The sequence below is a fragment of the Anabrus simplex genome, chromosome 1, assembly GCF_040414725.1.
Source record: "Anabrus simplex isolate iqAnaSimp1 chromosome 1, ASM4041472v1, whole genome shotgun sequence".
NCBI lineage: Eukaryota > Metazoa > Arthropoda > Insecta > Orthoptera > Tettigoniidae > Anabrus > Anabrus simplex.
Window position 1 is genome coordinate 999476996 of NC_090265.1, and position 12603 is coordinate 999489598.

At 37.7% G+C, this 12603-nt stretch overlaps 1 protein-coding gene across 2 annotated transcripts in view; it reads right to left on the reverse strand.

Annotated features, from left to right (window-relative positions):
• MBD-like (methyl-CpG-binding domain protein 2) overlaps positions 1-12603 on the reverse strand; it is a 73371-nt gene that overhangs the window by 17740 nt on the left and 43028 nt on the right. For both annotated transcript variants that reach the window (XM_067149069.2, XM_067149076.2), the window contains one exon: positions 4344-4589. In XM_067149069.2, the coding sequence (XP_067005170.1) occupies positions 4344-4589 (246 nt within the window). The remainder of the gene's footprint in view (positions 1-4343; positions 4590-12603) is intronic.

The following is a 12603-nucleotide window of genomic DNA, read 5'->3' on the forward strand; positions in this document are numbered from 1 at the left end:
TTACTTGTGAAACAGACTGTACTGCAACGTGCTGTTTCTGGAAGTATATTTCCAGTCGCTTCCTGTTACGTAAAAAGATAATAATGATAATAATAATGTTATTTGCTTTACGTCCCACTAACTACTTTTACGGTCTTCGGAGGCGCTGAGGTGCCGGAATTTAGTCCCGCAGGAGTTCTTTTACGTGTCAGTAAATCTACCGACACGAGGCTGTCATATTTGAGCACCTTCAAATACACCGGACTGAGCCAGGATCGAAGCTGCCAAGTTGGGGTTAGAAGGCCAGCGCCTTAACCGTCTGAGCCACTCAGCCTGGCACGTAAAAAGAAAGATCTTGAAGAGCACACTCATTGGTAGGAATAAGAGATATTATTGGTGAATGTGAAAGTCGGGAGTAAATTTGATTGCGTGATTGGTTACCTCAGGATATGCACTATTTCCGGCCTCTCGCTCCTCCGTTTGAGCGAAACTTGTACCAGGGTCTTTCGCTTCTTACCAGCCTGGAGGGCGGACGCGCTCCTGCTTCCGTCCTGTTATGGGATACCTGTCTCGGGGTAAGCACTATTTCCTCTTGTTTTTTGGACTTAAATTAAATGTAAATTTTTCTCTAGCGTAGGAGTTTGCCCTCCATATTCACATTTACCATTTAATCACTGAAATTACTTAGCTTTTCAGCTAAGCATTAACATTTAGTTTTTAGAGTTTTTCTTTTGTTTAAGAAAATTGTTACCAACATGTAACTTAGATTTCCCTTGGGGTTACCTCCCATAGTGCCGTGTCACTTAAGTCACACCAGTTAAAGCTATGCTCCCTTTTATAAGCGTTTTTAAAATTGTAGCAACTTAATTGGCCTCTGTGTTAAAAGTTTTTTAATATCCCCCTTTTTTTCTGCGCTAATATTTTTACATGTTCCTTTCTGCAATCTCATTTCGTTACAAGGGGTTAGGCCTTTTATTAACCATATAATGTTATGTCTATTTTTTCTTTCCCATATGTAATTTGAAATTGACATCGCTTGTAACAAACATCTGCAAATTTACCTTCGTTTGTAAATGAGTTTGTTTATTTCCATTATCCTTGTTTTGCTTTGATTTTGTTCACCCCTTTTAATCTCAGTTTTGTTAGTTCATTTAACTCTTTTGCTGTGCTATTTTTAAACAGAACACTTACAGAAAAATGTATTTTTTTTATATTTTCCAAATGAACTGAAACTTAATTTTTTTTAAGGTTAGTGACATTCAACACCATTGCACTATTTTTAACTCAACTTTGGCAAACTAGCAGTGACATTTGACCTTGAAACACACACTGCTGTTATACACCTCCGAACATGGAACTGGACACATTGCAGGCTGTCGTGGGCAATTCTTACCAAAAAAAAAAATACTGTCTGTTTTCTCTTGCACAGTCACTTTCCTTTCTTTGAACATTTTGCTGGTAATATGGAACAAACAACACAATTAAATTTGTGACTCTTGTCCTGCTGCTCCCCAAGAAAGTGCCTCTCCGTCAGGCGCGCTTGAGGTACGTAATCAGGTCTTCCTCGTTTCACTGGCGGACTGCGCTGATACTCTCGTAGACGTCACATTATGACAGGATTTCTGAAGTCAGGAGCACTAATTGCTTTTTTGAAGCTTGCTGCACAATATTCTTCCATTTATTAGTGCAGTTTCAATGTCATCACTAATATCCCGCTAGTCCGATACAAAATGAAGATATTCCTCACTGGCACTTTCTTCCGAACAATCACTATGCACATCATCACTTGTTTCATTGTCCAAATTTACTGAACAGTCTGAATCAGAATTCCCCACTAAAAGATTGAGGATTTCTTCAGTCATTACTAATGTTGTTCCGCGCGCTCATAGCTGCTGAGTGAAGCCTGCTATCGGCCAGACAACTGACAGGAATGTTGGCGGTCGGGCGGGTGAAAGATAACAAATAAACATACAGTAGTCCAGTATTGGCAGCAACGTTTTCAAACAATGCTTAGTACATAGTCAATACATGACTATAGATGTTTGTACCATTAAATGCGCCTTTATTAAAGAAGCACGCGGAATCAATAGCAGGAAAGTACCAAGTCGACAAAAGTCGATTACCGCAGCGAATGCTATAGGGAAGTAAGTAGACTTTTGTCGACTTCCGCAGCGAAAGAGTTAATTAAAAGTTTGAGGGTGATTACTGTCTACATTTCTTTCACACAACGCATAAATAACCATCCACCTCTTAGGGTTCCCAGCCTTTTCCCACGTCTTTTCTTAGTTGTCAAGTTTGTCAACCTGTTTATGTTTTAAGCAGCTTTGAGTCTGAACTTTGTGAGTTTTCTAATGCCTTTTTTTAAATTCCTTAGATTCATTACTATTATTAGGTTTTATATATTTTTTAATGTAACCTGTTACGAGGTTGCAATATTGAACATGTGAATGCTATATAACAATCGCTTTTCTGCAATAGGGCAGCATATAACCTCACTTTAAATATAACTTCTCTAATACTGAACAAGATCTAAATGTTCTAAAAATTACACCAAAAGGTACCATGCTCTATATTATCAAGGAATGTTTCATACATTTAGATCAATATACTAATTCTAATTGCAACCTGAATGAAATAACAGGAAAATTTCTTTAATTCCTACTTTTTTTTTTTTTTTTTTGTACAACTGGCTTTACGTTGCACTGACACATGTAGGTCTAATGGTGATGATGGGATAGGATAGGGATAGGAGTGGGAAGGAAGTGGCCATGGCCTTAATTAAGGTACAGCCCCAGCATTTGTCTGGTGTGAAAATGGAAAACAACAGAAAACCATCTTCACTTGTAAAATGATCATTGAATTATATACTTTCAATAATATCATAGGACGTGTTAGCTCGTCCCACTTGTTAGAGATCAGTTTCTGTAAGCACTGGACGAGTCAACTCGTCACTACCCAATAAGAAACGATTACTGGCAGATTAACTTGTCATGTCTGGTGAAGAGGTTAATGAATGTTAAAAATGACTGATGCTAGACAGAATTTTCTAGTACCCCAGAACATCCTCAAAAGAAGTACACTTTCAATTCTTTGATGTTGAATAACAGTCTGTAGAATGTTCCCGAATTTGCAAGAAAGAAATACTATGATTCTGTTATGTGATGTCAACTCCTCTTTCAGCTTATGCCAAAACCCTCACTTGGTAATTCCTAAGACTGCATCTTACCACTCATTCTTCACTTCCATTTTTTCTTTTTGCTGTTTGACTTTATGAATTTCACACTGTCACTGCTTATAGTACTTGTGATGTAAGGCTATACACTAAAATGCAAATAACACTGCCCTATTTTCTCTTTTTTTAATGGCTCATCACTGCCGCCAACTTGACTAGTTACATATTAAAATCACTAGACATAACCATCACCAAACTAACCTCAATGTAACAATAATGGAAGTTCCCTTATTCTAGTAAATGAACAATGAAGATATTCATAATTAAGGAAGTTTCCAAGATAATGAGGAATTAAGGAAATACACATTTTCTCTCACCCTCGCTCAATTTAATGTTATACATTTATTTGTTTTGATATATGCTTTACTATAACTGTATTCTTTGGTGTTTGCATTGTGTAAATAATTTATCTCCCTTCTTGAAATCTGCTATTACTTGTTGGACTTATGTGAAACCACGCAGTAATAACACACACAAACAAATCTTATATGTGTATATATCTCGTAAGTAAATAGGAATATACAAAGGCCAAGTCTGCAAACTGTACCAAAGTCGTGACAAGACGAGATTAACATTATGTCAGGTTGATAACTAAATTTCCTTCCATTTCAATTCAACTGATCTTTACAGGGGAGGTAATGTTACTTTCCTTTTCGGAGGAGTTCCTACAGATTTTTTCTGCTTCTTAGACATCCTAATCGAATTTTATACATAAGTATTGGACGAAATAAGACCATAATTAATAAAATGCTGTGTTTGTTATTTCACACGAACTACGTTATTAAATGCATTATTCGAACATGCCACAATTCTACTTACCTGGCATTAGCCAAACAGATTTACAATTACAAAAAGACATGCTTTAATTATACCCGCAAATATAACAGAAGTGATTTTAACAATACGGCAGTGGCAATACGTAATTCTCGCAAGTCATGAAATAAAACGACTGTATAGTGTCAAAGTACCAGATTAACAGTAACTGTAAGACGTATCGGCAAGTAAGGTCCCTAAACTTTATGGTTAACGACACTGAATCAAACCCAATTGTTAGAAAATAACTACAAATCACTACCATCAATTTTAATAGGGGAGAAAGAGGAATATATTATGCAAACATCTGAATATTTACCTGTACAAGAGGTTGCTCTGGGTTAAGAAACACTCCGGGATTCTTCTCCAGAGCAGAGCGGGAACCTGTCTGACCAGTAACAGGTTGAGAAGATACATGAAGAGCTGTTGCTACAGACTGAAGGAGAGTTTCTTCTCCCACATGTGGGCCCACAGCCCTTAGAGCACGAGGCAACTCCATTGCATCAAATTCTAAACCATTGACATCACATGCTCGTAAGCCTTCCAAACGCTTCTCCCAAAAGAGCTGGAAACGGACATTAGGTAAAACAGATAAAATCTTACTCAAATGAAAAAAAAAAAAAAAAAAAAAAAAAAAAAGCCAAAAATAATCAAGGTCAATTATCTCAAAGTTAGGTATCTTAAAACATCATCAAAACTATTTAAAACGAGTGAAATTTGCTCATTAAGAGTACAGGAAGCCAATGTACATTCAAAAGCAAACCAAATCAAATCCTATGGGATTACAGCCCTAAGAGGGACCAACTGTGTTTGGCAATTGTTTTAAGGGATAAAACAAACTGATATTCAGCTCTTCAAAACTAAAAAGAACAAAAATTAATTACAATTTTGTCAGAAGGGGGGAAAGATAAAAATGCATGTCAACATGGAACATATGTTCCACAAAATGACTGCTCGAATATTAGAAGTATCTCATTTGTACACATTCACTCACAAAGTGAATGCTGAGATCAGCAGTAATACAAGACTGTTTCTGGTAGATGAAGATTCTGTCCACGTCAGACACACTAAATCAGGATTTGAGCCATAGTGAAATTACTCGATAGCTGGGTGGTGAAGGAATTTTCTTCTTTCCTTACCAGATAGGAGTATGTGGATCTTACAATACCTATCTTTGATCTGCATAAAAATATGGCCTCTATTCCAGAAGAACATAAAGATCATTACATCATATGTGTCCTTTTAATCGCCCTTGGCTTGTTGCGAGATTGGCGAGCAAGCTACTCTGATTCCTAAATCACTACGATTGCCCAGCACAGCCAAGAGCAAACATCCCTAACATACACACCCACAGAACAAAGTAGTAATAATACTGCCCCTTATCAGCTTGGCCTGGTAATTAATTTCCCATAATCCCTATGTGGTTTGAAATCGCGTGAAGGCAATTGTGGTGCACACTCCAAGTAAGTCATTAGTATACTGCACCAAAGAGTGTTGGAAACAACAATCAAAGAACTCTAGTTTATAAATACTGTAAGTAGTTATCACTGCTATTTAAATAGAACAAAAATCACACCAAAAAGGTAGAGACATGGATTCGAACCTCAACTGTCAACTACAGTATCTGACACTATCCAAACCGTTTTACAGGCTGAGCTCGTAATTCACTGGTCATCCTACAACAGAGATATTTCTATTGAAATACAGCAATCCTTATTATCTATTGCCTTCAATCATAGGAATCAAAAGCAAATACAAGGCCATTTACGTTATGCTTAATGTTGCGATGAACTAATATACTGTATTTCATGCATTCAACAATAAAATAATGTGTCTAATTAAACGTAATAAAAATAAATAATATGCCTTAAGTTTACCAGCTACCCAAAGCTATTAATGGGCCAGATACTATTGTACTGCTATGCAGAGAGAAGAAATGAAATAGGGGAATTATGATAACTGTTCCCTATTAATATTGTTCATGTATTCCAAAAAGCAACTGTACTTACAAATTGTTCTAGTTAGTGATAAAGAAAAGGTAGCGAGCACTGGGTGGATAAGAATTACAACAGTTTATACCCTATTGTCCATATACAGCATACAGCACATCTACTAACTAAACTACTACATTCCGTTGTCAGAGCAGGTTGCATAACCTAATGGGTTTATCAGAAAGATAACTGCTTCTTTACCTTCTCGAAACAATTTACTGTGGTATTTGTTGTTTGTGTGTTATGCGCCAATCTAGAAATTGGATTTCAGTTATGTCTACAGGCCAGATACTATGTATGCTTCTGTTTCATTGCCAGTACTGTACAGCTTTACCCTGATTGGAGGGTCTCTATAAAGGGGTGGATTCTTCAATTTTACTTAGCGGCCAAATTTTGTGAAGTTGAATGTACACATCAGAATTCATTAATAACACAATTGTTCAGCAAGTGTTATTCTTGAAAAATCTTGGGATGACAGTGAATGAGCATTGCAATTCCAAGAATGAAATCCTATCCAGGATCAGGCAAGCCAAAAATTTGTTCAACAGTATGAGGCCCTATTCACCAGCAGGGGTCTCAAACTTCAGCTCCGAGTTCGGATGTTGCTATGTTATGTCTTCCCTGTCCTGTATTGTTTCGAAGGCTGGACGCTCTGCCCTTTGATGGAAAGGTGGAATAAAGCTTTCAAAATGAACTTGTACAGAAGAATGCTTTGAATATCCTGGGTAGAAAAGAAGACCAATGAGGAAGTCCTCAACTTGTAAATGTTTTTTTTTTTTTGCAAGTTGCTTTACGTGACACCGACACAGACAGGTCTTATGGCGACGATGGGACAGGAAAGGGCTAGGAATGGGAAGAAAGTGGCCGTGGCCTTAATTAAGGTACAGCCCCAGCATTTGCCTGGTGTGAAAATGGGAAACCACGGAAAACCATCTTTAGGGCTGCCGACAGTGGGGTTCAAACCTACTATCTCCCGAATACTGGATACTGGATAAATAAGAAGAAAAAAGAAAGAAAAATAAACTTCTAACAACCATCAAGGAGCAAAACCTCAGGAACATTGGACACATCATGAGAGGTGAACGATATGAACTTTTCCAACTCATCACCGGGGGGAAAGTTGGACGATGACCATCTGTGGGGAACTGGAGAAATTCCTGTCTTAAAGACTCGTACCGTTGGTACGGATGAACTTCTGCTAAAATCTTTTGAGCTGCGAGTAATCAAAATCAACATAATTGGATCACCAACCTTTGTAGGGAGACAGCATCCTAAGAAGAGAGTATGTGCCCTATCCATCTAATCTGATAACCAATGATAGTGGCTTCCATGCTATTTATGCGAGTTTTCTCCCATGTACAAAACGAATCTAATTTTTTGCTGGGGGAAACACTAACGTTTTTTGATATCATGACAGTAAAGGGTCCAAGTTTCACAGCCGGAAAATAGTGTTCAGATTACACCAGCTTTGTTCATCATTAGTTTGGTGTGCCCTGTTAGGTATCTAATCATGGCAGACACAGTATATTAAATGTCCAAATATTGATGAGAAGTACCAATTCTTTCCTCCACATCCTATTTCCAAGTAAGTTACAGCTCTTGGAAAATATATTTTCAAGGTATGAAAATTTTTCTATCAGTTCCAGTGTAGTATCTAAGATGGATATATTGAAACTGGGAGAGTTTTGCCGGGCAAAGGTTGAGCAAGTACGTTGGTTCTTTTGAGAGTTGAAAAGAGAGGTCAAAGCAGTCACATGTATTCTTGAAGCAGCTGACTGAATTTTTTTCACAGTACATCGGATGTAAAAGCACATGACAATATAATTATTAAATTAATGTAGTAATGGTCCACCTTTCAATACTATAATATGCAATATTCTAAATTACATTAATTAGGGACTAGTTTCGGCCGGGGCTGACCATCTTCAGCCTTAACGTAAACCATCTAATAACTAAACAAATGTACATGCACACAATTGACATAAAACAAATGAAACAAATATATACAAATTGACATTAAAAACTGGGGTGAAATAAATTATGAGTAAATTTGAAAATAACTAGGTTCTAACATCAAGAGTATGCTCATCATCGAGACTCTCATGTATTAATATACATGATACCTATGATAAGAGCACATGATGTAACATCGTCTGCGTACTGCATTTTCGCTTACTGTGTAATAACCTCAGTCAGCCTTTGGGAGCAAAGTCTTGCTAGGTTGAAAGAGTTCTCTGTTGAAAGGATACTTAATTTTTATACCCAAGTTGTCTGTTGTCATTTCATGTAGCATGGCAGCCAGATATTTTGCAAAGTGAGTCTGAGGAAGTACAGACAAATAAACAGACTTTTCCATATTGTAGACAACACATGCAGCAAGAAACAACGTGACCCAGACTATGATCCCCTCTTCAAAGTTAGGCAAGCCATTGACCACTTCAGTTCTGTTTTAAAAATCATTATGTTCCAGGGAAAACACTCAGTATTGATGAGACATTGATGCCAAACAAACATCACCACCAGTGGGGAATTATACTTTTCAAGGTGTGTGAACCAGGTTTCTCATATACATTGCAGTTCACTGTTATTTTATTTAATCATATGGTGATTATAACTACAAATTTATAAGTCCAGGTCCAAGTGTTCCAGCCACTCTACACCATTTTGTGAAAGATGAAACAGGTTGCTGGGGCTTCTGGAGTAGGCACGAAGAAGGCAGCGCAGGATGACATGGCCCATGGTCTGCTCTCTTCACTGCATTCACACATTGGAGAATCCATCCAACCCCACTTATGATGTAAGAAATTGCAGCGCCCACGCCCAGTTCTCAGTTCAGTGTTTATTCACCTGTAAAGTCTGGAGGTTCTGCACCAAGTGGTAAAGGAGTGGGGTTTGATGTAGTTTTCAGTTTACTGAATAGTATTGGAAGTATGTTTGGGAAGGGGTACCATATTGTTGTGGACAACTGGTATTCTTCTGTTGACCTGACATTAGCTCTTTGGGAAAAGAACATACTTTTCACCGGTACTGTTCGCAGCAATAGGAAAAAATCTTCCTCCAGAAATAAACTAAAACTAGAGCCTGAACAAACTGTATATAAAAGAAGTAACCCACTGCTGTTCACTGTATGGAGGAGAAAGTTCTCAAAAAGTTATCAGTTCTCTTTACTGCATGTCCAGCTATCAATCACAAGGTGAAACGTAGATCTTTGAAGAGGGAAATTGTTATGCCAATTGTTGTGGGGATGAGGGGTATTGATGTGTCTGATCAGAAAATTGATCACGTGTCAGCTGAATGAGCTACCCATAGGAACTGGTACGAACTTTTTTTTTTCATACTGTTGACATGGCCATACTCAATGCCTATAGTCCATATCCACAGAATACAGATATAAATATAATATCAAGGTACGACTTTATTGTGAACATTGTGGAGTCTCTCTGTGGGGCTGAAGAAGTTCAAAACTTGCCAGCTTCCAGCAGCACCTCTCACACTATAGAGAAACTTATCAGTAATCATCAATGCAGGTGTATTGTATGCTATTCTCCTAGAAATAAAAAAGTGAAAAGGTCCAACTATGGCTGCTTTGGATGTGATGGTGTATGTGTGAACTGTTAAAAGGACTTGGATCACAACACCAAAAAGAGGAGGGTGTGAAGACATTAGTCCACCAAGCTGGTATTCCTGAAAAATGTTGAGGTAAAACTTGTTTATTTCAAAAGGGAGCGCATGCCTAAAAAGTAAAGTAAAATTTACATAAATAATATTTTCAGTCACAGCAACAAATTATTTCAGCCACTTTTAGGCCAGGATTTTAAAACATTTTTGTAACTGTTTACACTTGTTTATATATTTTTCACAGTATTACCCATTATTATTAATTTAATCTTTTTGTTTCTTTCATCAGTGTTTAGTGCTATTTCTATGATTGCGACTACAATTTTTAAAAAAATATGTCTGTAATCCAGCAACTTTACCCTCAGCATTTGAGGTAAAATCCTGCAGCAGTACTAGTATTAAGCAAAACTTTACGAAGAATTTTACCCACAATGGAGAGCAGTAATATGCCACAACAGTTACACAAACACCACGATCATCTTTATTGAACGTAGTGATACTGGAAGTTTTAATGTCACTGGGTTCATCTCAGATATATAAGTAAGGGGTAACTCAATTTGAACACAGCTTCATATATCAAAATACAGCAAGAAAATGCAAGATGCTACAAATGGTACTGTCCGATACAGAAAAGAGCTGTGATAGGCAGGAAAAGAATAGATGTTCTACTGTCAGATTTTTTATTCTGGACACTCGAGTTTAGGCTTTAATTACAAACGAACCAATAGGCCTATTGCAATTCGAATTATAGCAATATTATCCTTGTTTTTTCCTACATTAGCGTATATAAGAAACATTGTTTTTGACTTTCATTAAATATTTTTTATTTGTGGTTGTAATAAATATTGCCCGGGTTTTTGGCTTCTACTCTAGGAAGCGCTCACTTAGGAATATATTCAAGGAAAACTACTTGTCTGATAGTAATGAAATATTTATATGTTATAACGTTCAAGTGATAACAGAATACAGCATGAGATTAACAACCGCATTCAAAAATAAGCTCAGTTTTACCATCAAGTTCGGAACCTCCTCTGGAACGAACAAGTTCCCTTAAGATCAAAGCAGATTCTATTCCAATCATACTTCACCCCCATAATAACATATGGCCTAGAAACCTGCACAACAACCCAACAAGTGGACAGCAAACTACAAGCCGCAGAAATGAAGTTCCTACGAACTATGGTACAGAAGACAAAAAGGGACAGGGTAAAGAATGAAAGAATAAGGGAGCAAGCTGGTGTGTACCCATCCCTGAATGAAAAAGTGACAAGGGCCCGTTTGAAATGGTTTGGCCATGTCAAACGAATGGACAATGGAAGGACAGCAAAACAATGGCTACACACAGTCGTGGCCGGAAAACGACCGGTAGGAAGACCTAGGAAGAGGTGGCTGGACCAAGTGAAAGAGGACATAGGAACAAGAGGAATCAGCTGGGATGTCGTCTTGAGAGAAGCGTGGTACATGGACAGACAGAAGTGGAGAGTGCTCGTAAACCACACCCGGGCAACTGGAGTGGAAAACTGATGATGGATGAACGTTATAACTACATGTATTTGTAGTGTAGTGCTCAAGTTACAATTTTTTTCAACCACCTCGAAAGAAGTTCTTATCATTTTTCTAAAGCAATTCTTTCTCAGCCCAGGATAAACGTACAGCAGCAAACTTGGGCTTGTTTTGAAGCGCTCAGTCATTGTTATCAGAAACAACAACAACTGTAACCGTACAGTTTGGTATCGAATTTATGAAGAGTAATATTGAAAGGAGGTTTTGTGTACGCCGGACCGTGCGATTAACAGCAGGCTGGTTGGTGAAATCGGGCACAGTGTTGCCGCGTTCAGTAGTAATCTCCCGCGCAACAAACACAGCTTTTCGTTTACACTCAACCTTTAATTTTATTTCCTCTTATAAATTCCACTTCCTGCCACTTTTTCTCATAAGAGCTTTGGACCTTCAATGGCAGGTTTAAAAATGGTTGACTTCCTAATTTAGAAATATCACACTGTAAAATTTTTAGAAGAGTCATTTACAATATTAATTCTATCAATTTTTTTTCTTCTGAAAAATCAGTGGGTTCCCATGAATCGGTGCTGCTGTCGATCATGTTGATTATGACTGGCTCGAAATAAGGGACATTTTCAGACTGTCCATCTCTTTTCCTAGTAAATGGTCTTCAATTTTCTTAGCGTGTTTAATACATTGTTTCCAGAGTTCAGGGGTCACGGTACGTAAGGCTTCTCGGCATAAAGGGTTAATTTCTTCCATGCCTCTGCCATTTTCTAATGTGTTAGACATATTTGTTTTTGCTATTTTCCCTTTTACTTAAGCCCAAATGAGCTTGATTGGATTAAGCTCGCAATAGGCCACTGGTAACCAAACAAGCTGTACATCTGGTCGAAGTCATTTAGTCAGTTGTTCCAGCTTCTTTACCAGTGTTTGAAAATAAGGCCTGGCAAGGACAATCAGATCTGATTTAGTTAATTTGTAATAATTGTCATCTTCAGGTGGTAGTGAAATATTCTTTGATGTTATCCAAGATATCATTTCAGGTTTCAGCCATGATATGTTCGGGTTTTTAGATGAAGGATCAACCATCGTATGATATGGACCTTGATCTTTAACGACAGCCGACCTTTGAGGCAATAAACTCCGAACTTTTGTGAACCATTCTTCATAATGAGTTGAGTTCACCTCATTGTGATGATCACCACTTCCTTTCCTGCCAATAAAACAAAAGTTCTGCACCGTCAAGAAATTCTTCTTCACTTCCGATGTGTAAAATTATGATGCGTTTCCCAGCCCCCGACGGTGTTTTGAACCCTCCACGCCATCCATAAATTTGCTGAATGTACCCTCTGTACAGATTATAGTTGTCAAAGTTATTTTCTAAAGTTTCAATCACGTTTTCTTGCCACTCATATTTCATAGTATAGTTCTGACCGCACCAGCTCTCGCCTGTAAAGAAAATCTTGT